Source organism: Lagenorhynchus albirostris, chromosome 2 (assembly GCF_949774975.1).
Source record: "Lagenorhynchus albirostris chromosome 2, mLagAlb1.1, whole genome shotgun sequence".
In the NCBI taxonomy this organism is placed as follows: domain Eukaryota; kingdom Metazoa; phylum Chordata; class Mammalia; order Artiodactyla; family Delphinidae; genus Lagenorhynchus; species Lagenorhynchus albirostris.
In genome coordinates, this window is record NC_083096.1 from 156,201,198 (window position 1) to 156,229,174 (window position 27,977).

A 27,977-nucleotide genomic window follows, 5' to 3' on the forward strand; every position below is an offset into this window, starting at 1 on the left:
TTTCCGATCCTGCCGAGCATTCCAGTTTCTAGGCCCTGTGCTCAGGCCTGGGCTGGCAGCCCTGTGGGCTAAGCAGGCCCCCTGCTCCCCTGGCAGTCCTTACCAGCAGGTGCCAGCAGGTGGCAGGCAGAGCACCACAGCGCCCCTGGCCTTTAGCGAGGCTCTTCTCTGGAGAGCAGCCAGAATCAGAGCCTTTGGACCCTTCCCAGGGACCTGCCTCCTAGCAACAAGCCTAACCCTGTGCGGTGGGTGGGTTGCCCAGTCCATTTCTCCCACCTAGTTCTGCAGCCATTTCTTAAATGGGTGAGCAGTTTAAGATCACCAGTAGCAGCCTTGAGTCGGGCTTTGAGGCCACACCCCAGAATGACAGCCTGGGGCCTCCTCCCCGTCCAGGAACTAGCCGGAAGGATTTACATACCCTGGCCTGGGAAGGCTTCATTTTCCTTAATTGTAGGGCCCTACTTCCTGTCCCTTTCAGCCAAATCTCCCACACCCTTCCCATGACCTAGGAGGCCCCCAGAACAGGCTCTTACTCACCACCCTCTACTCACCCTGCTATATGGTCTAGGGGAAAAAAATGAGCCAGAGGTTTGAGGATCCCTGGGGCAAAAGTGCTAGGATCCCGGAACTGCCTTCTTTAGGGGCAGGAACCCCTGGAGACCAGCTGGGCCCAGGGCTTGGGCTGATGGCACTACCCCTCCCCCAACTCTAGATTTGTGTCCCCTTGAATCCCAGTTTCTCTGTGGCTCGCTCAGTCTGTTTCTCACAGAGACCTGCCCAGCGCCTCCTTCAGGGCAGGGGGCTTGCCCTTCTGTGTAGGGGAGACACAGTCTGGCTTTTCCAGGGGAACTGGGAGGAGGAGGGAGGGCACAGAGCGTGGGAAGAGGGAGGAAGTGGCAGCTGGATGGTGACTGGTGGCCTCTCCCAGCCACTCCCCCATACCACCCTGCAGGAGACCAGTGCTGTTTGGGGTGTTAGCAGCACTGGGGTGGAGGTTGCCCAGGAGCTGCTCTCCTGGAGCCCCAAAGCTCTCCTGCTCCTAGTTTAGGCCCTCAGATCTTGAGGGACGGTAGGGCTTCGTCAGGCTGGCGTGGTGCGATGGGGACAGAGGGGGCGGGGACCTCCAGGCAGGGAATTGCATCCAGTTCCCTGCCAGGGAGGCCAAGGTTTCCGTAGTCATCCTGCGCCCCAGTGTGGTTAACCCGAGTGCAGGACAGAACTTGCAAGAAGACCCAGGGTCAGGCCCCTGCTGGTGAGAGCCCCAGGGTGGGGTGTAGGGGCCTAGGGGGGTTGGGGGAAGGGCTGGCAGGAGGCCATCCTCTGTGAGCGCCCCAGGGTCATGTCCCAATGCAGGGATTTGCAGACGCTCCCCATTGGCTTCTCATCCCCTGGAACCAGGAAAACAAAAGGAGGAAAGAGCTGGCAGGGCAGTGACTGGAGCTTGATCCCCTCCAGCCCCTCAGTGGCTTGAGATCCTGTCTCAGGGTCACGTTCTGGCCCTGCCACTCTCTCCTTCACACTTTTTTTCCCCCCAAGTATTTCTATTTTCTTTTATTATTTAAAAATTTTTTTATTGGAGTATCATTGATTTACAATGTTGTGTTAGTTTCAGGTGTACAGCAAAGTGACTCAGTTATACATATATCTGTTCTTTTTTAGATTCTTTTCCCCTATAGGTCATTACAGAGTACTGAGTGGAGTTCCCTGTGCTATACAGCAGGTTCTTATTAGTTATCTGTTTTATATACAGTAGTGTGTACACGTCCATCCCAATCTCCCAATTCATCCCTCCCCAACACCTCTTCCCCCTTGGTAACCATAAGTTTGTTTTCTACAGCTGTGACTCTATTTCTGTTCTGTAAATAAGTTCATTTGTACCATTTTTTTAGATTCCACAAATAAGCAATATCACGTGATACTTGTCTTTCTCTCACACTTTACAACCGTATTGTGAGGTAGGCCAGGAAGCCCAGGCCCCGAGAGGGCCACACAGCCAGTGAGGGGGACCCGAACCCAGGGCTGCTCCCTCCTGTGCTGCCACCAGCCACACTGAGGTGTCCTCTTGTCAAATCTAGGGAGAAGCAGGGACCATCATATCCCTTTCACAGGTGGGGACGCTGAGGCCTCGTGAATAAAGGTGCTTCAGTGGGTGGGGCAGGAGGTGGTGAGGAAAACTTCGCAGTTAAAACCCAAGTCCTGGGAAAGAAACATGCTGGGCATTGGGCCTGGCAGCCTCTGAGCTCTGCCCGGAAGCCAGATTGAGAAAGAGGCCTGGAGGCGAGGCTCCGAACCTTGGACGGCCAGCCCAGCTCAGCCAGGCCGAAGCTGCCGGGAAAGCAAAGACGACGGGGCACCGAACTGACTCAGTCCTCCACGAGCCCGGCCCCAGCTCGCACCTGCCGTGTGGGCTCTGCTGCCCTTGTCCGTGCCTGCCGGCGAGCCAGCAAGGCCAGGCGGTACCACAGCAAGCCCGGACCTGCTGCCCGCTGCCGCCTGTCCACTGCCCACCTGCCTGTGGAATCTGCCTCTTCCTCCCCTCCCCACAAAGCAGGAGCCGCGAATGACCAAGAGTTCAGCTCTGGTCAGGAACCAAGTGTGAGCCTTCACGTTTACGGAGAGCAGGCTGGTGGGATGGGCAGAGGGGTGAAGGCGCCCTGCTTCTCCTTCCAGGCCTCCCTTGGGGCCTCACGGCCTCACGACCCTCCCCACCCCATGGTGTGCAGAGTGGGGGCCGTGTGGGCGGGACTGCTGGCGCACCTGCCGTGAGCAGGGCCGTGGGGTGGTCAGGGCAGCCCCCCGGCTGGAGGGTCCCCATGCAGATGTAACTCCACGTGGTTGTGAGGGGCGGGGCTGAGGGCACCCCCTCCACCTCCATCCCCCTCAGGGGCCCGAGAGTCACTGCGAACTAGCGTCTGGGTCCCTCCCTTCCTCAGGTTTGTGGGGCCAGGGGACCCCAAGCAGAGGCCCTGCCTAAGTCTGTCCTCCGTGGGACCTCGGGCAAGTCACTCAGGTTCGTCAGCGGCTGATAATGAACTGGACAGTCCGGTATTTTAGCTTCCTGTCTATAAACACAAAGGCCCATAAGTAGCCTTTAATCTGGAATACAGTTCTCGACTGGAAAAACTATTTTATAAACGAGGCAGCGACATTTCCTGGTGCAGGTAAAGCGTCCGAGGCGGCTGGACACGGCAGGCGCAGAGCGCCTGGTAGAGCGTGACATGGGGACTTGGAAGTAATGTTTGCTGCAGTCACTATCACATCCTGCGTACAGATTCCCGCCTCAAGTGCAGGCTTCTACAGAGCGTTCTGGGCCAAGAGCAACTGGTGGGGGGCGGGGAGGACCCTAATGTGCAGGGAGATCACCGGGGTGGCCTTTCCTACAACATGCTGCACAGCCATTCTATGGGAAAGCAGTTTCTAGAAAAAAATAGATACAATAAAAGCTTCACAAATAAAAAGTACAAATTGGGTGAAATGTTCAAAGATGTAATTCTTTTTTCTTTTTTTTTTAAAGGAACTCCTTTATTTATTTATTTTTGGCTGTGTTGGGTCTTTGTTTCTGTGCGAGGGCTTTCTCTAGTTGCGGCGAGTGGGGGCCCCTCTTCATCGCGGTGCGCGGGCCTCACTATCTCGGCCTCTTTTGGTGCGGAGCACAGGCTCCAGACGCGCAGGCTCAGTAGTTGTGGCTCACGGGCCTAGTTGTTCCGCGGCATGTGGGATCTTCCCAGACCAGGGCTCGAACCCGTGTTTCCTGCATTGGCAGGCAGACTCTCAACCACTGTGCCACCAGGGAAGCCCAAAGGTGTAATTCTTAAAACTATTATTTCCACTGCTGATGGTGTTTGGGGATCATCTGACTGTCCAGCTTTTCACTTAAAATACTTAACATTTATACCTCATTTTTATCTGAAAAAGAAAAAATTGTGTAGGACTTCCCTGGTGTCCCCACCAGGGACACCCCTTCCCAGGAGGTCCCCACCCCTGCCCACCTGCTTGGAGGTTACCCTGGCAGGGCCTCTCCAGGCTGATTCCACCCCAGTGCCCCCCTACTCCACTCCAGGCCTGAAGCAGGGTAAGATCTGGGAGGATGGGACAGAGCTGAGCCCTTAGGCCCACTCTACAAGCTCTCCTGGAACGCTCAGCTCTGCTCACGGGGCAGACGGAGGGGCCAGCCTGATCCATCCCCCTACTCTCCCGCAACAGCACCCCTTCCCCACGCTGCAGCCTCAGGACTCCAAGCTTCACGCTTCTGCTTCCTGACACTCTGCCCGTGTGTCCACAGCCGCCTCCTCTCAAGGCCTGACCCAAGGCCCCAGGAAGGACTCCTCTACCCCAAGGGACAGAGCACTCTCGGTAGAACTCAGAAAACCCTCCTTCCAGAGAAGGGTCAGGGAGCTGGTGTGGAGGAAGATCCGGGGTGCCCACCTGTGACCTTCCATCACCCAGGAGCCGGCTCCACCCTGAAGCAACAAAGACCATCACCTCTTAGAGGGGCTCAGATTGTACTTTATTGATGTGTGAAGAGAGGCGAGGGCTTTCCAGTTAAAATATTTAACATTTACACCTGTACACACACATACACATGTCCCCCCTTGGGGAAGGGCGAGATGGCTCTGAACACAGAGGAAGGGGGGAGGAGGAGAGGGTGGGGCAGAGTGCCCTTGACCCTGCAGGAGCGATGGGATAGGAGCACAGAGTGGGACGGAAGTGGAAGTGGGTTATTAAGAAGCATCTTGCTTACTAACATGAAGCCCCGTGCCCGCTAGAGCACGGACGAGGCCTCATTGGCTTAGAGGAGGGCCCACGGAGGGCGGGCACACGGTGCCCAACGAGCCGGCCAAGGCCGGCATCCCAGGGACGGGGCGGAGGTGGGGGGCCGTGCAGAGGGCCCCCAGCCCAGGCCTCTGCTCCCCGCTGCCTCCCTCCCCGCCCTCTGAGAGGAAGGAGGGTTTGGGCCTCAGCCACGGACTGACAGCCGTTACCGGCAGCGTCTCCTTGAACTACAGACACAATGTGCATCAACAGGGCGATCGCTCCTGACCCCTTGGCGGACGCCTAGAGGTGCCAGAACCAATCCTACAGTATCTTTGGTTTGTGGGTTCTCTTCCCTACTCGAATCCTCCCTCTGCGCAGCCTCCAGGCTGGGGCCGGGGCTGGGCTGCTCGGAGGCTCAAAGCCCAGCCCGGCAGCCCTCGGAGGCCGGAGGTGCTGCCCGGGCGGCTGGCCGGCTTACTCGCTGTGGTGCTGGGACTTGTAGGAGAGGATCTCGGCGGCCAGCTGCTGGGGGTCCAGGAGCTGCGGGAAGCGCCCCATCACAGCCTCCACCAGGTGCGGGGGGAAGACGCCGCACAGCTTGGTGTACACGCTGGCTCGCTCCTTGGCTAGGCTGCCCGCCCCGCCCCAGGGGCCCCTGTCAGCCCCTGGGCCCGGCACCCGGGGCTCCTGCAGGACTGGGGTGGTTGGGGGCAGCTGGTACGGCTCAGACCAGTACTCTCGAGGTGGAAAGGCAGCTGGCGGGGGTGCGTAGTCAGCAGGGACGCTGAAGTGGCCAGCACCCACGGCCCGGCCGAAGGCAGAGAAGGCCGGAGTGGTGGGGAGCTCGGCCCCATAGGGGCGGTAGCCGGCATAAGGGCCCCGAGGTGGGCCCGGCTCAGCAGGGCCGCCTCCTCGAATCCCCCAGAGTTCTGACATCTGGCTCTCCAGGGAGCCAATGCCCGAGTCCAGGCAATCCTGGGAGGTATACGGGAGAGAGTCCAGGGTCTGCGGGAACCAGTCCGAGGGCCCAAAGCTGCTGCCACTGCCCCCACTAGGTGGGAGGCTCCTGCCTGCTGGGTTGAAGGTCTGTGTCAGGCCTTCCCGGGGGGTTCCCGGGGATGCCTGGGCCCCCAGCTTCTTCCCATCCGGGCTGCACTGCTCGTGCTCTGTTGGCAGAGAGCCGGGCTGAGAGGAAGGTGAAGGCCGCCGGCCACTTTTCTCCTTGCTCGGCGGCCTGGGGGGCGAGAGGAGGGCGTTGGCACGGAGCTCGTCAGCCACAGAGCGCTGGGGCCGGCTTGGCCGCTCGGGGTGGAAGAATCGGCACTTGATCCCATAGGTGCATTTCCTCCCTGGGAGAGAATTAAGGAGGGCTCTCAGCCGGGGGGCTCTAGAACCAGGGGGTGGGAGACGGAAGTGGGTAGCACAGGAAACATGGGGTTGGGGGTCCCCGAGAGAAAGAACATGGGACGCAGCCCGACTCAGGCAAGAGAGGAAGGGGATGGCGTGAGCAGGGCCCTGGAGGGTGGAGCTGGGGTCTTACCATAGGGACACGGCTGCTTCCTGTGCTCGGCCATGAGTGGCTTCTTACGCAGGAAGTTGTCCAGGCTCGGCCCGTGACGGCCCAAGGGGTCATCAGGGGGCATGAACCTGTGGAGGAGGTGCGAGACATGAAGGGGGACTTCCCAGTGCCGACGAGGGGGCAGGACAGGAAGCCTCGATAGCACGGAGAGGAGGGCAGCTCCTAAAACTGGTGTCTGCCCAGCAGGACATCCCTGGGCTCTAGGGGGTACTGTCCCAAGGGAGTGGAGGAGCTCCCAGGCCAGAAGGCCGCAGCCATGGGCGCCTTTAGGGCGACTCTCCTGCTGGGAGCTCGCAGAGGCCGAACATCTGAATCTAAGGCTGCATCCACTGGCCTCTGGTCAGAGCTTCGGCGCTGGCGAGTGGAGATGCTCTCTTGGAAGCACTGGCCACCCTGTGCCACATGCTCCTTCTCCATCCCCCAGATTAGAAGGCCCCAGTCTGGCCCCAGCCTGACCCTTCCTACGTGGGGCCTGCTGCCTGGGCCCGAGGCCACGGCCCCGCAGCAGAGTTGCCCCAGCTCCACCCCTCCCACAGGCACCTCCCGGCATTGTCGGGAACGTACTTGTCGTTGACGAAGGAGTACATGAGCAGCCGCTCCTCGATGAAGCGCTTCCACTCCTGCCGCTCGCCCTGGAGGTCCCGGTAAGTGTCATTAGAAACCACGATGCCATCAGACTCGAAGGCCAGCTTCACGATGAAGCGGTCGTCATAGCAGACCACGCGCTTGCCGCCTACACGCCTCGACGGCGTGAACACCAGGATCTTCTTCTTCTCCAGGTCCCGCAGGATATGCTGGTCTGGGAGGCAGCAGGGGCGCAGGTCAGGGCCCAGCCTGGACCCAGAGCCAGCTCGCAGGGCTCCCTGAACCCCCGGTTGCCGGACACGGGGCTCTCAACTCCAGGGTCGCGGGAACAGGAAGAGGCTCTGCAGAGGCCACTGCTGAGGCCCAGCCCCTCGCTGGGCCTGGCGCCTAGTTTGCTGCCCAAAGACCAAGGACCCCGGAGAACAGGCTGGCAGGTCCTACTCAGGGAAGGCTCCTCAGTAGAGCTGGGCTGCCTCCTTCCCGCTCCTGGACACCAGGCCTGGTCGCGCCCAGCCTGTTCTCGAGGGATCTAGGAATGAGCCGCGGCTTGAGCTGGGGTCAGAGGAGTGTCTCAACCAGGACAGAAGGACCCACCCAGAAGGGGCTGCTTCTCTTGGAGCGGGCGGCCCCAGCCAGCCTGCCCCCAGGTCTCAAGACTTCCAGGGAAACAAACTCAGGCTCTCCTCCCGAAGGCTGGGGCTCATGTAAGAGCAATGGTGGCAGCTGGCGCTTGCCGTGTGTGTGCCGGGTGCTCTTCTGAGCACCTACGTGTATTAACCCGTGTGATCCTCACAACCAACCCTGCGAGTGTATCAGATCCTCACCCCATCCCGCGTCTCAGATGAGGGGCAAGTGGCTCAGAGCCAGAAGGGACTGAGCCAGGATTCCAGAGCCCAGGGGCTTAGCCGCCACACCACGCTGCCCCTGTGCCGTTGGGGACGTGGCAAGAGCACGCCACCATTAGGTGAGGGAGGTGCCCAGGACCCGGAGGCAGAGGTTGCCCAAGGTGATCTCCAAGGACCGCTGTTCAGAGCAGGGATGCTGACGACAGCAAAAGCCAGGAAAAGAATGCCGGTCCCTGCTTGGGATCTAGAAGCTGTTGCTCACGCCCAAAGGGTCTCTATTGAGAACAGGGGCTCCTGGGGCAGGGAGACCATGCCCCTTCAGAGGTGCCACTCACCTGTGATGGGCACATCGGGCCGAGGCTGCTCCTTCCTCCAAGATGGTACAAACACTGTGATGTCTGTGTGGCCCCGCTCCAGAAACCAGTTCACTGCCAGGAGGATACCCCGACAAGAGAAGACCTCCTTGTTCCCGTGGCTGGGGAGGAGAAGAGGACGGGGTCGGCCTGCTGCTCCCAGATCCGCACAGGAGGGAGGTGGGTTGCACTCCAGCCCCTGCCTGCCCTGGCCGGCGGAGCTGCTGGGCTCAGCCCCCTGCCTTCTGGCCGGGGGCCCAGGGCCTGTATTCCCTGCTGGTTCCCACACCGCCAGGGATGGCCAGACCCGGGGCTTTCCCTGAGGTTCCGTCTCCTGACAGTGAGGAAACGCCCAGGAATCTGGCAGGACTCGCTTCCCACATGGGGAAGGGTCAGGCCGCTTACAACACACCTGGGGGTGGGGGAAAGGCACTGGGACCATGGGGACACAGATACACACAGGCTGACTGAGTCACCACCCCTCCCTCGCCGGCTCGGCAGGGCTGAGGGTGGGTGCTGGGAAGGAGAAACCAGAATGCTCCGGATTAACGTTGGATTACAGTTCAGTCCTGCTCAAACCGCAGGGGCTGGGACTGAGGAGGGCGAGGGACACAAGGCAGGAGGCAGCTGTGAGGCCTTCCGTTCTGAAAGGGAAAGGAATTGCTTTTCCTCTGACTGCCAATTCCCCAAAACGCCTGGACTCCCTGTTCTCTTCTTGCCCTTTTGGAGAAGGCATGACCCGAGGCAAAAAGACGGTCTGGAAGACTCTGGGGACTCTGCCAGCAGGAGAGCTGGGAAATGGGACATCCCAGGGCCGTGAACCAGACTTCACCCCATCCAAATGCGGCTGGGCCCAGATGCAAGCCCTGAGGTTGCTCTGGCTCAGCCTCTCTGTCTGAAAAATGGGCCGGGAGGTCTGCAGCCTCCTTAAGAAGGGCCCATGTCAGTGCGACAACGTTCCTGTTTTCTTGAGGCCAAAGACAGTCCAACAAAGTGGAGGTTCCAGCTGGCTTCCTGGGAATGGAAGGGGGCTCCCAGGTAATACTGGGTGTCATGGCAGGGCTCCAGGACCAGGCTAGGGGCCTGGAAGGGGTCAGCTGGGGCTCTCACCCTGACAGTCCCTGCCCCTCAGCGAACAACCGAGACTCTCATTATTTGGCACATAAAACAGAATAAGCGTTATGCAAAAGAGGCAACTCCATGGCCAACCACATCCTGTGGCTGGCTTGGGGGCGGTAATAGCTGGAGCCCCAAGAGAAGTAGAAAGGGAGGTAGGGTAGCTGGCGGGCACGGAGGCTGTCTGGGAGTGAGGCGGGGGGCTCCCAGGGCTGAAGGTCTCTGTAAACTGCAGGTGAGGCAAAGTCCAGCCGGAAGGCAGGGCTCATCCCCACCAGGTGGGGCCTCCCTGCCATCTGCAGTCCTGCTTATAATAAAAGTTAACATTTACTGAGAGCTGTGAGGCAGGCCCTGATCTCCATGCTCAATACTGAATCACCAGCAAGTCTCTGAGGAGGGTACTATCATTAAAGGGCCCTGGCCCACCCCACTTTTGTTTTTGCTGTGCTGCGTGTCATGTGGGGTCTTAGTTGACCGACCAGGGATTGAACCCGAGCCCCCTGCATTGGAAGTGCACAGTCCTAACCACTGGACCACCAGGGAAGTCCCACTTGCCCTTTTATTCAGGTGTGGAAACTGGTCCACAGAGGGCAACCAGTTGCCAGCATCACACAGTAGCAGCGGTCCAACCGAAATGCAGACCCAGAGGCTGTGCTCACAGCCACCACGGGTGTTGATGCTACGACAGTACAGAGACAAGTGCCAACCCTGACAGCAGGCCCGGAGCGGGGATGGGTGGGTACCAAGCACCTGCTGGAGGCCAGGTACATGGCACACCTCCTTGCTTCATCCTTACAAGGCTCTGAGACTCATCGAAGGTCCCCTGGCTACTGGTAAGAGGCAGAACTTGAACCCACATCTGGGGGTACTGGATTGCCCCTAACAGAAGAGCTGGGGTTTATTTAGGAAAGAGAAAAAAGCTCCCGAAGTTGAGTGTGAACAAACTGTTCAGAGGGTGGGGCAGGCTGGGAACAGGGAAAACCATGCACCTGGCAAACTCCTCTCCTCTGTCAGGACCCAGGTGAGGTGTCACTGCCTCTGAGAGGCCTTCCCTGACCTGGCAGGATGGGTCAGGTCCCAGGTCTGTCTTCGCAATGCCCAGTGCTTCCCCCTGCCCTAGGCCTTCTGTCTCCCCAGAAATGTGGGGATGGGATCATCTCTGCCTTGGATCCCTGTCTCAGGTACGCAGCCTGCACATGCATTTACCTGCCTCCTTCTATACACACGTGTGTACCTGCATATGCCCCATCCCAGGCCAGCACCTGCAAGCCCTGGGACTTCATGGGACACCGGGGCTTCCAGGACAGTGTACTGCTTCTGGGCATCGGAAACCCTGGCTGGGGACAAGTCTGCTCTCAGCCGCCCTAGCCCCCAGAATATCCCTTAAGCAGGTGGTCACAGCCTTAGTCTTGGGAGAAGTAGAACACATGTTCCAGTCCCTTGAGTCAAGCCCAGATCCTGCCCTCCCAAGCCAGGAGTGCCTCTCTACAGCTAACTTTAGACCCCCTTCGCTGCTGTGGAGGAGGCTGTGCTGGCTCGGGAAAACCAGACATCCTCCCACCCCACACCACAGTCCTGTCGGCCCAGAAGGTCAGGGCCCCTCAGCCTGTCTAACGAGACTCTGGTAAGATGTGCGATTCCCTAGGAGACTGCAGCTCAGCGGCTCCCGCCCTAGGGCACAGGGCAGGGCCAAAAGGCAGGCTACCCAGGTGAAAAGATCTGCCTGGGCCGGGCCCAGCTAGTGGAGAAAAATTCCCTTAGAAGGAAACAGAGGTGAATTTCCCCACGATTTGCATATGGCAGGGGCTGGCCCGCCAGCCCTGGGCGGGAGGGGGCAGGAGGGCAGGAACCCTGCAGCAGCTGAGACAGGAAGTTTGAGGCTGGAATTCCCCTCCTGCTACTGCCCCAGCTCAGAAAGCCCCTGCGGCTCGGCCTCTGGCCACCCACTGCATCACCTGCCCCTCCTCCCGCCCAGGCCCCTCCTCCTTCTGCCGGGACACAAACACACACAGCACATGGCTGCCCCCGGGGCTCGGCGCTCCTGGCCCAGCCCCTGGAGGAGGGAGCCACTGACTGATCCCAGCCAAACACTGCTGAGAGGGATCCCCTAACTCTCAAAGCACACATCGGGACCGGCGGCCGCTGGCCTGTGCATGCCAGCTTTCCTCAATTTCCACCTAGGCTCAGTCCATTTCAGAGATGGGAAGACTGACTGACCCAAAAGTGGCTGGAAGAGGGCCACCTGCACACCTGCTGAGCTGGGTGGGCCAGGACCAGCCAGACAGCTGAGCTGGGCCAGCTGGGCCAGGTGTGGGAGGGGCAGAGGGGGCAAAGGCCTAGAGGCCTTAGGCAGCCCACCTGAGAGACCTCAGGGAAGCCAGGGGAGGAGCCCTTCCCACTCCACACCTGTGTATGGGATCTCCCCATCCACACCCACAGGAACCTTTCCTTGTGAACCATTCACCCAACCCTGACTCACCAGCCTGCCTTGAAAGGACTGGGAGAAAGCAGGGCCAGAGGGCAGGGCCTGGATGGAAGGGAAGTCTGGGCTCCCTGGGGTCCGCGGCAGCCCTCCCGCCACCCCTCCCCTCCCCCCCCAACCCCCCCGAGCCTGCGTAGGGGAGAGGTGGGATGGTTATGGGGCTGAGTCCTGGCTCTGGCCCCTGGGGAGCCCTCAGAGCCCAGGCCAGCACAGGCGGCTCCAGCAGAAGTGACCCAAGTCACTGCTCCCCTGGAGCCAAAGGATCAAGCTACCCACCCACACCCCTGACGTAGAGCCAGATCCTCAAGGTTACTCTTGGTCACAGCTGCAAAGGCCTCAGTAGCTGGGCTCGCTTCCATGGGAGCCCAGGTCTGGGACAAGGCCTCAGCAGTCCCAGACTCTGAATAATAGTAACAATAACAACAACTACTACTGATTAATGAGCCCTTACTTCTCTCCAGGTTCTGTGCATTCACTCCTCACAACCACCACTTGAGGGGGTGGGTTATCCCCATCTCATGGAGGAGGAAAGAAGGCTCCTATGTAGTAAGCTGGAGCCCACAGTCTGGTCCCTCTTGAAGAGCATAAGGTAGCTCTGGAGACAGAAGGACCTGAGTTCGAATCTTTGCTCCGGCACTTACCAGTCGTGTGACCCTGAGCAACACTTTGAGCTCCCTCAAACATCCCTAAAACCCACTTCCAAGAAGCCATGAGGATTAAGGGAGCCTCCTGGCACACAGCAGGGCCTCCACAAAGGGCTTTCCCTTCCTCTAGACCAGTCTGGAGAACAGGTCACACTCCTTTCTGAAATCCTCTCTACCAGAGGTGCAGAGACACACGGCCACAGTCTTGGCCACAGAAGTGACATGTACCTCATGGCCACGTTGCTCCCATCGATGACCACAGGCCTCAGGTCACTGCCCTCCTTGTCCTCCTCGGGGGGAGAGGGCTCCAGGATGGGGGCCTTGGGGTTGCCCCCGCCCCGGGGGACCAGAGGCAGCTGAGGGCAAGGGTCCGGCGATGCCTGGCGCTCCCGCTCGGCCGCTGACCCATGTTTCACCAGCTCGCCCAGCACAGTGTTGGTGTCTGCCTGGACCCCCAGCTTCTGCAGGACACTGTGGATCTCAGCAGATGAGTAGCCCAGCTTCCGGAAGAAGTCAACCTTCATCTGCAGCTCTGCAGTCCTTGCCTCCTCAGCCGTGGACTCCTGGGCCGGCCTGGGGGTCCCTCGGCAGCTGTGGCCGTCTTCAAGCTCCCACAGACTCATGGTGGGGTGGCTTCCCGGGTGGGCCTCTCTCTCCACCGGCCACTCACAGCTCAGACTGGTGGAAGGCACTTGTCACAGCTCCTGTATGACAACCATGAGGGTTAGGGATGCGGAATGGCTCTCTCTCTCTCACCCCTCTCCTGACCCCGCCCCATCCAACAGGATGAGACCACACGGACTGGTGGCAGTATGCAAAATGCAAAGCCATCTTCCGTGTTGCCTCTGTTATCCTCTCAAAAGCCTTCCCAGCTAGGGAGCATCATTCCCATAATACAAAGGAGGAAACTGAGCCACAGACGTTACGAACTTGCTCTAGGTCATCCAGCTGTTAGCTGATGGCGCAAGGACTTGAACTTAGGCAGTCTGACCCCTCCTCCCACCCCAACCCCAGCCCCCCGCCAACCCAGGGGACCCAGAAGTCTTGGGAGGCCTCCGAGGACCTCGACGCGCCCCGACAGCTGCGGGGCGGGGCTCTCAGATGGAAACCCACTGGGTTGGAACTGCGTTGCGGGGGGGCTTCCCCCTTGAAGCCATCGCCTCCTCCCGCCCGCCTGCCCAGTGCTCGGAGCCCAGGCCAGGAGGCGCGGGGCCCGTGGCCGGACTCCCGGACCGGGGGAGGGGAAGTTTCCGGGGTGACCCACCAGAGAGAAAAGTTGCTGGGAAACTCTGGTTGGCCTCCGGGCTCGGTGACGCTTAGGGTGTCCCGGCCCAGAGCCTCGCGAGCGCTGTCTTCCTCCTCCGGACCTCGGTCTCCCTACCCCCAAGATCCTCCGACTTGGACTAAGTTGGGAGGATCCTGGGGGTAGGGGAGGCCGGAGCCGACCGGCCCCACGTCCCTCCCGCTCAGGTCAGTCCCAGCCAAAGCCCTTCCCATCCGCTCCTCCGCCCTCCCCCTAAGCCCGCACTCGCGCCCCATCCCCGTCGCGCGCGCCTCACCCTGCCGTGCGCCAGCCGCGGCCGGCGGCATCTCCATGGGGCCGAGTCCCGGGGGCAAGGCCGGCGGCGCTTTTATACGGGGCGGGTGGGCGGCACTCGGGACCATGACGCGGAAGCCGGGCGGGCGGGGGAGAGCCGGCCCGGGCGGCAGGGGGCGGAGCGGCCATCGCCCCTTCCTGCTCCTCCCCCTCCCCGCCCCCTCCCCGCCCCATCCCTCCCCACACAGCCCAGGCCTCAGGCCCCGCCCCCGCGGCCCGAGAGCGCCAGGCCTGGCCAGGAATCCGGGCTGGAGCCGCGGGGAGCTGCCTCTTCCGTGAGCCTCTAGCCTCCCGCGGCGAGGAGATCTGCAGGGCAGGAGTGCACGGCCCGCAGGCGTAAGGTAAGCCCAGGCTGAACCAAGTATGCACACCGAGTTAGGCTCGGGCAGACCTAGTGTACGGCGATACAGGCACAGGTACAGCCGCGTACTTTCAGACCTAACTAAGTACGCGGAAGGTACAGTACGGGACACAGGCGTTGGTCCACACACACGGTTGGAGGCAGAGCCATAGTTATCAAGACAGTACACCCAGGCAGGCACTTTTCGCATTGAGACAGGAATACTCAACAGGTACACCGTGATTGGAGCAGGTACACAGAGCTGGGGCCCCATCCAGGGACAGGTACAATTTTTTCTGAAATAAGGACCTTGACAGGATAGAAGGGCAGGTACAACCTGCCTTGTCCCAGCTGGAAAGACTTGCAACCAGGACCAGGAGCTCCCATTCCAGGGCCCCAGGTGCCACCTTTGTCACTTTTGAAACCACCAATGATCCCACCTAGCCAAGCCCCTGCTTTGTTGTCTGGTCATCTTTAAAGACCCCCAAATACCTCTTCTTCTGCGTCTTCCAGGCACAGGACCCCCAGGGGCTGGCCTCCAGGAGAGGGGGAAAACGAGGCTCCTTCCGTGTACCAGCACACGCGCTCGCCACTACTCCTGCCCAGTGCTGTGTGTACTGTAGACATAATCTTCAGAACAGACCCTTTTATAGTTGGGAAAAATTCAGTGAAAAGTGCAGTATATTTAGACATTCATTCATTGTATTAACTACCTTTACGGTAGTAAAAATATTAAGTAATGAGTCCAGGTTAATAAACATAATGATGATAAGTCAACCACAGTGATAATACCTCGCATTTATGGAGTACTCGCTGGGCAGCAGGCACTGTGTCAGCGCCTTGCAGACACTTCCGTGCCTTTGCATCTCCTATCTCAGCCCCGGGAGTGCCCTCCCCTTCTTCCCTCCCTACTGCTGCCTGGCCAATTCTATTCCTCTTTTTTTTTTTTTTTTTTTTGCGGTATGCGGGCCTCTCACTTGTTGTGGCCTCTCCCGTTGCGGACGGAGCACAGGCTCCGGGCGCAGCCGCTCCGCAGCATGTGGGATCTTCCCGGACTGGGGCACGAAGCCGTGTCCCCTGCATCGGCAGGCGGACTCTCAACCACTGCGCCACCAGGGAAGCCCCCTATTCCTCTTTTTGATGTTGTCACCTCCTCTGTGAGGCCTGCCCAGACTCCTTTGGTGCTGAGTTGCTTCCTCCTCGGTGCTCCCACAGCCCCCTGTCTATGTCCCTATGTGCCGGATTGTGATTGCCAGCCTGGACCGCCTCCTGGGCCAGGACGGGCTGGGACTCCGCCCGTACTCCCAGGCCCTGTGCTGCCCAGCACTGTGCCAGAGGGAGCCAGCAGGACTGGGCAATGAGTCATGCAGCTCCGTGTCCTCCCAGAGTGAGCCGCAGTCTCGCTCTCTTCCGGCTCGTGAAGGCGGCTCTTTCCCGAGAAGCTGACTCTTTTCTGCAGAACCCAGGACTGCTCCGGGGAAACCCTGCTCCACTTCTAGCTGGATTTTGCAAACTTTGGCCCGAATCCGCAGGAGCCCTCTGGATCTAATGTGCTCAGCCCACCCGCTCCACCCCCACCTCCCCCCCCCCCCCCCCCCCCCCCCCGCTTCCCTTGAACGCCCGTGTCAGTGGCTGGGCTTGCCAACTTCCTTCCTGGAGCCTTCCTGCTCTCCTGCCACCTGCTTGCACCTGGCTAGCCTGAGTGGGGTCTGCAGAGCTCCCGGACTGGTTGCCCCCTGGGCGGGGCGGGGGGGGGGCGGCGAGGAGAGGCTGGAGAGAGAAAGGTCCCAGGAATTACCTAGGATTTCGGTAGCTCCACCAGGCAGCTCAAACTGGGAAGGACACAGGAGCTAGGTCACCACTGTAGGAAGCGTGGGCAGGCTGCCCCCAAGCCTTAGCAGTGTGGCCGCAGAGGTTCAGTTCCACAAGCCCTCCTGGAAATGGAGAAAGGGCCAGATCCCCCCCATGTTTTGAGGTTCCTAATATATTTTAAAAAGACTTGTCGGACTTCCCTGGCAGTCTAGAGGTTAAGACTCTGTGCTTCCACTGCAGGGGGCGTGGTTTCAATCCCTGGTCAGGGAACTAAGGTCCCACATGTCACATGGCATGGCCAAAAAAAAATAAAAGACTTGTCACACTAGGAGCTATAAAAATTGAAGTATGTTTTAAAATTCAGTTGAACAAATGAACTGTTTCATCATGTATTCAAATGCAGTGCAGTACATTTGGACTATTGACAAGATAATTGGAGGGTTTGTTTTAAAAATATATTACTTCCTCGGAGAAACGGCTGATTCTAGGGCTGGGACAGGGAAAAATGTGAGCTTGGAGTGTCTCGTGGTGCCAGAGTTAGGAAGTGCCCCAAACTCAAAAGGGTAGGAGTGTGTCAAAGCGACTCGGGAGCCAAAAGCTCCCAGTGGCCAAAGCGGCAACAATTAGAGCAATAAAATGGATAATGGAGTATTAGATAGTAGCCCAAAGTATAAAATCCATATCCCTGAGTTGGTACTGGTAGAAATAAATTGTTGAATAAATAACTAGCTGGGTGGGGCCGGGGTAGAGACAAATCTTACAAATAACACATGTAGGTTCTCCCTTCTCCAGGCTAATTATCCTCTCCTCTTCCTTTGAATGTGCCCCGGGCTTAGTGACTTGCTTCTAAATAACAGAGTAGGGAAAGAGAACAATAGGAAGTGTATGGTGGAGACACCTGGCAGACACCACCTTGACCGAGTGATCAAGGTTACCACCACCCCATGACAAGTCAAGTGGCATCATGTGCCCCCAACACTATGTGATGAGGAAGGCACCTCATCCCTGTGGTATTCTTCCCCAAACCCGTAACACCAGAGAAAAGCCTCAGACAAACTCCCATGGAAGGACATTCTACAAAATACTTGATCAGGACTCCTCAAAACTGAAAGGGTCACGAAAAGCACGGAAAGACAGAAGCAGACCAGAGGACACGAAGAGACACGCCGGGTGGATGCCGTATAGTTGCTGGTTGGATCCTGGAACAGAGAGAGCATTAATGGAAAAGCTGGTAAAATCCAAATAAGGTCTGGATTTTAGTTCATAGAGATGTACCGGTTTTTTTTTTTTTGCTTTGACAAACGTACCACAGTGGTATGAGATGATCACATTAGGGGAAACTGAAACTAGGTGAGGGGTATGCGGGAACTCTCTGTACTATCTTTACAACTCTTTCGTAAGTTGAAAATTAATTCCAAAATTAAAAAGTTTATTAAAAAATATGTATATAATTTCATGGGCCTTGTAGGTAAGAAGGTCAGATGGCTTTGTTCATTTCTATTGATATATATCCTATATATCTATGTATCTCTATCTATAGCTATATATATCCTTTTGGTCTGTGAGGTCCTGGCCAGATGGCCCCCCCTCTTACCCCAGTTCAGCCACCCCTGCTCCCTGTTCTTTGCTGACCCTTGAATGCTCACATTCTGGACTGTTAGAGCTGGAAAGCCCCATAGAGACGGATTATCCCAGAACCTTTATTTAAAAAAAAAAATTTTTTTTTTTTTGCGGTACGCGGACCTCTCACTGTTGTGGCCTCTCCTGTTGCGGAGCACAGGCTCCGGACGCGCAGGCTCAGCGGCCATGGCTCACGGGCCCAGCTGCTCTGCGGCACGTGGGATCTTTCCGGACCGGGGCACGAACCCGTGTCCCCTGCATCGGCAGGCAGACTCTCAACCATTGCGCCACCAGGGAAGCCCACCAGAACCTTTATTTTATAGATGGAGAGGCAGAGCAGGAAAGGGACTTGCCTCTGGCCACGTGGCAAGTTAATATTGGAAAAGCTGAGAATGGGACTAGCCAGGCTTTCTCCATCCCAGGCATCCCTGATCCCATTTGCCAGAGACAGGGAGATCAGATCCACACCGGTGCTCAGAAATACTGGTGACTTACTTGAGGACCTGGTAAGGGCAACGCCTTACTCAAAGGAACAGTAGAATCTCCGGTGTCTGTTAGAGAGAGCAGTGGCAGGGGACCCCTTTGGCCTAACTGTGTGCTTGCTTAACCAGTGAATCCCACCTGGTTTTGAAGATTTAGGAAGAGGCGGGGTCTGAAGACAGGCAAAAGGGTGAGTTGGCTTTTGTCCCCCTACCCCCACTCCCACTCCTCCCCAGCCCCAAAGCCACTGCACTGAAGGGGCCTGAGAGAATCCTGCAAGGCCCTGATGGTGTGCAGAACCTTGGGTCCCCAGTCCTGGGGTTGAACACTTCCCAATCTGTACTGGGGGTGCACAAGTTTGGTGAGATCCTTGAAGCTACCAGAGATAGCTTCCCTCGGGCCAGGAGAGTGCAGGCTGGGCTGAAGTGGTCCTGCTGCTGGTCGTGCTGGGGTGGACATTCATGCCCTCTGGCCCGAGATGGGGAGGGGCCTGCCGCTGTCCTGCTGCTGCCCGCCTCACTGTGTTTCCACACTGAACTGTAATGGTGTGGGGTACCACTGCCTCCCCACCTCACTGTGACTCCTTGAAGACGGGTCGCTGGGACATGACCTGGCACAGATGTTGGTAAATCTGTGGTGAGTCAGTGAACGAGACAGCCGGGGTTCCAGGTATGTTTTGCTGTGGACATGTCTGTTGCTTCCTCTTTGCCAAATCCAGCTCACAGATGTCCTCTTGTATCTGAAAAGGGCAGGCGTAGGCCTGGGAACTGCAGAGTCTGAGGTTCACCTGGGCCTCCAGTTGAGCCATGTCTGAAAGGCTGGGTGGGAGTAGAGAACTAGAAGCTTCATGGGTGAACTTGCATCTGGGCCAAGTCTAACCACAGCTGGGCTGACGTCGACTCACGTGGTCAGTGTGGCCATCCACAGATGAGGTTGTCATTGAGACCAGTTCACAAGATCCTGGAGGTCACTAACGTGCAGCTCACATGCTGGCCAGAAGTTCTGATGGGCTGTTTGAGATATCACTGGTTGATAAACACACCACAGGAAACTTGCTGGTGTCTCTCCAGCACCCTTCGTCCAATTCCCCCTTCCTAATAGTGCTGGGAATTTCCCAGCCATGTGATCTGGTCAGAAATGACCCCATTACAGCAGTGGGGGCTAACTGGCTTAAGCTAATCAATACATCTTATCCTTCAGGTTTGGTAATTGGTCAGGAAAAGGTAATGAGTCTCAATTCTGTGTCTTTTCTTTATGTTGACCGGGCAGCAATCTCTCTGTTTCTTGCCAATCACAAGGGAGAAAAGCAAGGAGTCCCAAGAGTTTCTGGAAGCCACCTTGTGACACTTCAGAGGAGGCAGAGCCAAGAGACTAGAAGGACATTGGTCCTCGGTAACAGCTGCTGGATCGAGCCTTGCCTGAAGCTATTCCTAGTTCTAGACTCTGCCTATGTAAGCCCATAAATTCTGTCACTCACAACCAAAAATATCCTTTATAATGATAACAATAATTACTTAATATTTCTTAATTATACAATAATTACCTAAATACAGCTTAGGGGATAAAATCTTACAAAATGTGAGGTCTGTGGGGATGGTTTGGAAATAATAAAATAGACTCTTAGTGGTGAAAAGGTCAGCAAACTGCTGATCTAATTCAAGCTTTGCCATTTGGCACATGGTAATACGAAGGCCCAGGGAGGTCATGAGATTTGCTTGAGGTTTTATAGCTGCTCAGAGCCTCCTGACAAATTCTTGATGTTTAATGATAATAATAGGAATGCTTGAATTTCTATGCATTCCCTGTGAAATCACAGCTTTGTGTTTTTCTGTCTTCTTTTGTGTGTTTTTCCAAGAGACAGAGAAAGAATGGCAATAATCCTCTTCATTTTGCAAACAGTGAGGCAGAAGCCCAGAAAGGCTTACAGGTTTGCCAAGATCACACCGAAAGGCAGTGGTAGAGCTGGTCCCGGAGGCCAAATGTCCTGAACGTCATTTCAGGTTCAGCTGCCTCCACCTCTCCTCTTGTGCTAGCCACCTCTGCCTCCTGTCGGGTAGGAATAAAATGAAGGGTATGGTGGGGCCCCTTCTTCTGGCCTTGCTTCTCAGCTGCTAAGTGATTAAAGAGAACTTTGAGTTGTACAGGCCAAGGAGATGATTGTAGGCCCTGGCAGATGGTCCTCCCGCCACCAACCTTAGGAAAACCAAGGCTGTAAGGCTCAGAGAAAACTCAGGATATTTCTGTTGCCAGTGCCCCCACAAGGGAGGTCAACCTGGAGAGATGGGAGGCTATATGCATGAGATTCTGGCCTCCCAATCTATGTGACCCCACCTCTGACACCTACCCTCTCCTCCCCAGAAGGCTTCCACGACCCCCAACATTTTCAGTAGGCACGGGATTGATATGCCCGGTTGCACAGGCAGTGCACTGCACAATTTGGATTATGATCTCAATGGCGCCCCCTGGAGCTGTAGAGTTCACAGCTTGCACAAACATACAGGATGAGCCCAGGTTGTATTTCTCAAAATATTTGAACACTCCAATTGTTTTCACAGCGATCAATGACCTCACAAACCCTTTTTCGAATAAATAAGGTAATTTCTTTTTTTTGCAAGGTAAGAAGATATTTTGAGAAAATTTATTTTATTTTAGATCAGTCTGATTCCAAAGGTTGTATTAGAAAGTGTATATTTTGTAAGATTTGCTATTTTAAAGGCTACTTTTCACCCTTTCCTATTTAATAAGTGATGCCAACTGTTTAACAGAATTTAAATTAATTTCATGAGGAAAATTAAGATTTATAGACAAATGAATTGAAAATATCTTGTTAGGCTTGATTGGGAGACTGAACGTATGCTGAAATTGTCATTATAGATTGAAATTTAACTACATGCTATGATTAAAAAATAGATTTGCTTTCAATACATGGGAGTTTAGAATTTTGGCATCTTGTGCTTCATTTTTGTGATTTATTTGGTTATTTTCAAAACACATTTTGTGCTTTGTTTCTAAATGAAGAGGTAAGAGAGAAGGTATCTCCTCAAATAACCCATTTCAGGTATGAATAGCTGTTATTTCCAAAAGATGAAAAGCTATAATGGCTATATTTTCTTTCTCCAGTTGGTGTTTGAAGTACTAGAGGCATCTTGATGTTATACACAGATTTTTTTTTTAACAGGTGTTACATAAACAATGTAAAAGGTTCAAAAGGTACAGGTGTATTTTGAGTAGAACCAAAATCTCCTTTCCATGGTCCTTAAAGTGTTTCTGTTCTCCAGGAACAACTGAAGTTAGCAATTTCTTGTGTATCTTTCCAGATAGAATCTATGCAGCTATAAGCAAATATTTGCTTACATACATTCTGGTTTGTTTCTCTTTATTTTTATACAAACGAGGCACTCTCTACAACCAGCTACACCTTGCTTTTCTCACTTCCTAATAGACCTTTGAGATAATTCCATTATTTAGGCAGTTTGTGACTGACAAGACATTTAGGTTGTTTCTGACCTTTAGCTATTACAAACAACACTGCAAGTAGACCCCCATCTGCTTACCACTTTGCAACTGCACAAATACATAGTAGGATGACTTCATCTTGCTGGGTCAAAGAGTGTCTTAGTTTGCTAGGGCTGCTGTAACAACATACTACAAACTGAATGGTTGAGCAACAGAAATTTATTATGTCACGGTTCTGGAGGCTGGAAGTCTGAGATCACGTGGGGCCGGGTTGGCTCCTTCTGAGAGCTGTCGGGGAGGATCTGTTCCAGGTCTCTTCCGTGGCTCCTGGTGCTTTGCTGGCACTTTTGGTGTCCCTTGGCTTCTAGCTGCATCACCTCATCTCAGCCTTGATGTTCACATGGCGTTCTCCTTGTGTGTGTGTGTCTATGATGTTCACATGGCGTTCTCCTTGTGTGTGTGTGTCTATGATGTTCACATGGCGTTCTCCTTGTGTGTGTGTGTCTATGATGTTCACATGGCGTTCTCCTTGTGTGTGTGTGTCTATGATGTTCACATGGCGTTCTCCTTGTGTGTGTGTGTCTATGATGTTCACATGGTGTTCTCCTTGTGTGTGTGTGTGTGTGTGTCCACATTTCTCCTTTTATAAGGATAACAGTCATGTTGGATGAGGACCCCTCTCCACTCCGGTGTGACCTCATCTTAACTAATTCCATCCGTAATGTCCTGATTTCCAAATAGGGTCACATTCTGAGGTACTGGGGATTAGGACTTCAACATGTGAATTTGGTGGGGGGACACAATTCGACCCATAACAAAGGGTATGTGAGTGCTGACCTTTAGAAGAATATGCTAAATTGCTCTTCGTAGAAATTGTACCATTACCTTCCCACCAGTAATGATGAAAACGGCCCATGTCACCATATCCTTGCCCCACCATGGTCACCAGACGTTTTGATCTTTGTCAACCTAGTGGATGCAAAATGGTATCTCATTGTATTTCACTTACTGCAAGTGAGGATGAAGTTTCTTTCTTCTTACATTTGAGACCAATTTGCATTTTGGGGGATGACTAGTTGTTTACGTCCTTTGCCTATTTTTCTATTGGTCTTTTTTTTTTTTTTTTTTTGCGGTGCGCAGGCCTCTCACTGTTGTGGCTTCTCGCATTGCGGAGCACAGGTTCCGGTCGCGCAGCCTCAGCGGCCATGGCTCATGGACCCAGCCGCTCCGCGGCATGTGGGATCTTCCTGGACCGGGGCACGAACCCGTTTCCCCTGTATCGGCAGGCGGACCCTCAACCACTGCGCCACCAGGGAAGCCCCGAATTATTGGTCTTTTATCCTTACTGATTCATAGGAGCTTTTTAAAGATAAGGGAAATTAGCTCTTTGTGATAGATTTCAAATATTTTCCTTTCCTATTCAGCTGTCATTTGACTTTGTATGTGTGTTTCTTTTTTCTTAACTCAGGAAAAATTTTCAATTTTATGTAGAGAAACAGGTCATTTTCTTATATGGTTTGGGGTTTTTCTGTGATATGTAAGAAGGCCTCCATTCTTAACATTATGACACAAATACGCCCATTTTTTTCCTGACACATTTATGGTTTCTTTTCTTTTTTTTTTTTTCGGTACGCGGGCCTCTCATTGTTGTGGCCTCTCCCATTGTGGAGCACAGACTCCGGACGCGCAGGCTCAGCGGCCGTGGCTCACGGGCCCAGCCGCTCCGTGGCATGTGGGATCTTGCCGGACCGGGGCACGAACCCGTGTCCCCTGCATCGGCAGGCGGACTCTCAACCACTGTGCCACCAGGGAAGCCCGATGGTTTCTTTTTTTTTTTATGTATAGTTAAAAAAAAAAATCTGTTGGAAGGAGTTCCCTGGTTGCCTAGTGGTTAGGATTCCAGCTTTCACTGCCATGGCCTGGGTTTAGTCCCTCGGTCGGGGAAGTGAGATCCTGTAAGCTGAGTGACACAGCCAAAAACAACAAATAAAATAAAATAGGTTGGAATTAATTTTGGCACAGGTATAAGGTAGGGACCCAATTTAGTTATCCTGGTGGATTCTTGGCGGTCCCAACAGTATTTATCAAATAACGTGTGAAAATTATTATCAGATGTAAGCAGTGTGTAGATAGGAGGAATTTACAGAAATATGTTCATTAACTTTTTTCCCAATTAACTTGTATTTCAGCATCAAATTTTGTTTTTAAAGATTTTTGTCTTTAGCCAGTGATCTATGATGGGTATAGACTAAAAATTTGTTATTATACTAAAAATAATTTTAAATTGTTTCATAGGCAAAGCTACGCCAGGGGCTGGCAGTGTTCAGCTAAGTGATAAAAGGGCTGAGTAACTGCGTTTGACAAGCACTCAGTCAATCAAGCAATGCCCTTTAAACAATTAATACAATGTATTTTTTTTTTGGGCAGCGCTGCACTGCATGTGGGATCTTAGTACCTGGACCAGGGATCCAGCCCTGTGCCCCCGGCAGTGGAAGTTCAGAGTCCTAACCACTGGACTGCCAGAGAAGTCCCAATACAAAGTATTTCTTAACTGATTAAAATACAGAAATTGAAACATAACCCAGTACTGCATTTAAAGACATGAATCCCCTGGGAAAACTCCTCAAGTCCTTGTTGGTTCATCTGAGGGGGTTAAGAGTTTGAATCCCAACTTCATCACCTCCTGGCCCTGCAACCTTGGGTAACTTGCTTGACATCTCTGTGCTGCATTTTTCTTCATCTATAAAATGGGGAAAGCAATAAGAGAAGGTTCTGTAGGGCCTGAAGTTTCTGCAGTTTGTTGGGGGGGGATCTTAAAAATTACAAATGTGAAGTGAAGCACTATCCCTGTAGGATCTGGGGAGAGCCTCTCACTTGCAAGATTAAACCTCATTAGCTTTACCACAGACGAAGCTCTGAAAATAGCGTCTTTTTCAAGGGCTGTTGGGAATACGGAGTGAGGCCATGTGGCTGAATCATCTGGCTCTGGTGTGTGGTGGGCCTGACTCCCAGACTACTAATCAGGTGTGTAACAAACATCACTTTCTTTATGTATAGAAACCTACCTGAAGTTCTGACGCCAAACCCCCAATTCCACAGAGCTGGCAAACACCTTCACTTCAGTCATTCTTGAAGTTTTTAATCCACTTTGCTCTGAAGGCATGGCGGGGGGCAGAGGTCTGCTTTTCTGTGATCATCATCTGTCTTTGATCATCTGTACCCACACAGACACCTATACAGACACACAGACACACACACGTCATAATTGAAGCATCTGGTATTCCTTTCTGAATTCCCCTTCAACTCGCAGCTCTGTACTGTTTCTGATCCATGCGTGGCACTTGGGGATCTTTGAGGGGTGCCCCAGGAGTGCTGTTTAGCAACTTGTAAGAAGACTGCTGTTGGGGGCCCAACGGCTCTATTCCAGATCATATCTGAGGGAGGCAATGAGCCGCTGTGGCTAAAAGCATCGGATTGGGTGCCACACAGAACTGGATTCTAATCCTGCAAAGCCTTGTTTTCCTCATCTGCAGAATGGGGAGGATAATGCCTCTCTCATAGAACTGGTGTGACTGACATCGAGGTATTTGCAAAGGGCTTGGTGTAGTGTCTGACACGTAGTACACAAGCTCTAGTACTAGAGTTCATCTCTTCACCTTTCATTATTAGACGGGGAAACTCAGTCCTAGATACACTGGCTGGCTGGGTGAGGTTACCACACAACATTATGTAAATACCTGGGGTAAAGGTGCAGGAAGCATGCTTATTCAATTTGCAGATGACCTAAAACTAGGTATAGCGGCTGGTATTTTAAATGCAAACCAGGGTTCGAAAGCACCTAAAGCAGACGAAATGATAGACTAAACCCTCTGGAGTAAAATGGAATGGGGATGGATGTAAAATGAAAAGATTTTTCGTGAAAAAGGTTTTGGCTGAAGGTTCAATATAATCCCATGTTAAGATGGCTGCCCCCAAACGAATGTGATCTCAGGCTGCATCTTTGGCGGTATAGATTGAGGATGAGGGAGGTGATAGCTGGAAGGTTGGGTTCAATTCTGGTTGCCATACCTTTGAGCGGACAGGGAGAGACCAGAGGCCAATTTGTGGAGGGCAAAGGATAGTGAGGAATCGGGGATCCTGACTTCAGAGAAGAGAGACTCAGGGGGCAGAGATGGGAGCACCAGTAACCCTGCCTGCTCCAAGGGCAGAACGCGGAGATGACAAGGCACTGAGAACCGACTCTGACAGAACTGTCCCACAATGAAAAGGATTGTGTTCATAGCTAGTGAGCATCCCATCACTGGTGGTATGCAAGAAGAATTAGGAAAGGATTCCTGCTTTGAGCTCTCAGTTTCAGCAAAAATACTAGACCTTACTGATAAAACATCCTTGTTGGCTATATATACACATATTTAGTCAACAAATCTGTAGTCCATATTTCCTCTATTTTAAGATGTACTTTTAAGAAATGAATATTACTGGGATTGTCTTACAATCAGTGTGTACACTTAGTGAATAATGCATCCTTCTTTCTGAAAAGTTGTTATTCAAGCATTTTTGAATCAGCAAAATGAAGTGTACAATTTGGGAAGTTGTTCTGACAATCTGTATTTCATCTTACATTTGCCCTATCAGAATGTATGTCTTGAACTAAAAGAAATCTATCTAAATAAATGATGTATATTAAAAAAAATCCAGCCTTCTCTTCTTAGTGAAGCCATACTCAATCTATTGAATCCAGCAGCTGGTGACATTCCACATTGTCACTGCCATCCTGGCATCAGAAATGGAACAGAGACGGGCTATTAAAGCGGTTTTAACAAATTCAGAGCAGAAGGTTGTTGGCTGGGGGAAAAAAATTCCACTTATCAAGAGATGTTATTCCTTCAAAGGATGAGAACCTGTTTCTTCATAAAGAGAGTTTGGAGGGAGCTTTTTGTTCTGCGAGGCCAACATCTGGATTTGACTATGTCCATCCTCAAAAGGAGATTTTCTCATAATGGACCGGACTCCAAACAGAGCACAAGGACCGGTGCGTTCTCAAAAGGAGACACTTCCTGAGACTCATGAGGGCCCTCGTGTCTCCGCAGCGCCAGCTCTGGAGGTCGGGGGAGGGCTCCGCGCCCTTGGCGTCTAACTTTCACGCTGACAGACTTTCCGTCACCTTCCGCCTCCCCGCCGTACTCCAGGAATTTGGGACCTGAATTCATTTAAAAACACTTGTGGTTTCAGGAGGCTCTTTTTTATTATAAGGCTGCCAAGGAGATCTTACCGTGAAAGACCATTTGAGAGACGAGAAAGAAGGAAGCCAGGCCAAGGCTGGCGCGGGCTGTGCGGTGGGTTTGGAAAGGATGCTACGCGGAGCCCGGCCACCTGCGGACCGTGCAGGCGGGTACGTGCCCGCTGAGGCGGGTTCGAATTCCGGCCCTGCGGGTCCTTTCCGACGCGACCTTGGGGGAAGTTGTGTAACCTCTGCGCCCCGCGACGCTCTTTCCTGGAGCCCGGAACTGGAACGAAGCCTCTGGAAGCCCTGACATCAGAGGTGACGCGAGTCTTCGCAGGCGATGACTAGGCAAAACCCGTTGCCACTCCCTTTCCCGAGTCCCGGCCGCGTGGCGCGGGCGTATCACCTCCGGCCAGGTGGTTCGGGCTCCTTCAGCAGCTTCTCTACGGCCCCGCACCCCAGAGTCCCCGGGGCCCGCCAGACCCTCCCTGGCTCCTCGGTGACAGCGCCGGGCCTCTGATAACACAGCCCGTGGGCTGGGCTGTGGCGCCCCCTCGTGGTGACCGCAGGGAGGCGGGGCACGAGAACGTCATTGCCGCATCTCAACCAAAGGAAGTCCTTTATGGGGTCCAGCCTCGACCTCTCCTGGGGCCGTTTGAAGCCTGAAAGTCAGGTCATATGGAGTCCAACCGTTCCTTTTCGAGGCTGGGCCGGGCCACCTTGAGACCCAAATGGAAGGGACCGCCTGGAGTGGGACCCTGCCAGCATTTCCCTGCCTAAAGGGCCCTTTGAGGAGTCAGGCTAAGGACTGTTGTGCTGGGGGTGCATGAGTGGGGATCTCACCTAGGTGTGGGAAGGACAGAGGGGCCCCCAAAGGAAGGATCGTAGCTTAGGGCTTTTGAGAAAAAAATAAGGACTGGGAGCGGAGCCTGTGCCTGAGGAAGGGTTTTGGTGTATCCCCCAACTCACTGACCTGGTCAGCTTCCCCCGACCTTCTCCTGGGACAGATTTTATCAGTGTTTCAGCAGTATGGGGAAGGGCCTCAGCGAGCCATTTTTCTTAATAAAGAAAGCAAGAGGGACTCAAGTT

At 54.3% G+C, this 27,977-nt stretch overlaps 1 protein-coding gene and 2 long non-coding RNA genes across 6 annotated transcripts; 1 reads left to right on the forward strand and 2 right to left on the reverse strand.

The window, feature by feature from the left end:
• Positions 1–4,485: 4,485 nt before the first annotated feature.
• Positions 4,486–15,223, reverse strand: ZC3H12A (zinc finger CCCH-type containing 12A). 4 transcript variants are annotated; one of them, XM_060140524.1, is made up of 7 exons: positions 15,089–15,223; positions 14,789–14,940; positions 12,588–13,063; positions 8,100–8,239; positions 6,899–7,133; positions 6,296–6,402; positions 4,486–6,104 (listed from the first exon to the last, which is right to left on the reverse strand). In XM_060140524.1, the coding sequence occupies exons 3-7, from the start codon at positions 12,980–12,982 to the stop codon at positions 5,230–5,232; spliced, it is 1,752 nt and encodes a 583-aa protein (XP_059996507.1). In that variant the 5' UTR covers positions 12,983–13,063; positions 14,789–14,940; positions 15,089–15,223; the 3' UTR covers positions 4,486–5,229. The 4 variants fall into 4 exon arrangements, with proteins under 4 accessions (XP_059996507.1, XP_059996509.1, XP_059996508.1 ...); XM_060140526.1 differs by lacking the exon at positions 15,089–15,223 and having other exon boundaries at positions 14,789–15,016; XM_060140525.1 differs by lacking the exons at positions 14,789–14,940; positions 15,089–15,223 and adding an exon at positions 13,919–14,036.
• LOC132514944 (uncharacterized) lies at positions 14,178–23,094 on the forward strand. Its single transcript, XR_009538994.1, has 3 exons — positions 14,178–14,297; positions 19,507–19,659; positions 22,805–23,094. It is a non-coding gene; the product is annotated as an uncharacterized LOC132514944 (long non-coding RNA).
• On the reverse strand, positions 21,866–27,265 carry LOC132514943 (uncharacterized). The gene is made up of 3 exons (XR_009538993.1): positions 26,937–27,265; positions 24,730–24,896; positions 21,866–22,633 (listed from the first exon to the last, which is right to left on the reverse strand). It is a non-coding gene; the product is annotated as an uncharacterized LOC132514943 (long non-coding RNA).
• Positions 27,266–27,977: the final 712 nt, after the last annotated feature.

Excerpts from the sequence above, each read along its gene's own strand:
- ZC3H12A (XM_060140524.1), bottom strand. The coding sequence starts at position 12,982 with ATGAGTCTGTGGGAGCTTGAAGACGGCCACAGCTGCCGAGGGACCCCC. Across the intron at positions 6,403-6,898 it reads TACTCCTTCGTCAACGACAA|GTTCATGCCCCCTGATGACC; the intron begins GTACGTTCCCGA and ends CCTCCTCCACAG. Across the intron at positions 6,105-6,295 it reads GAAGCAGCCGTGTCCCTATG|GGAGGAAATGCACCTATGGG; the intron begins GTAAGACCCCAG and ends ATTCTCTCCCAG.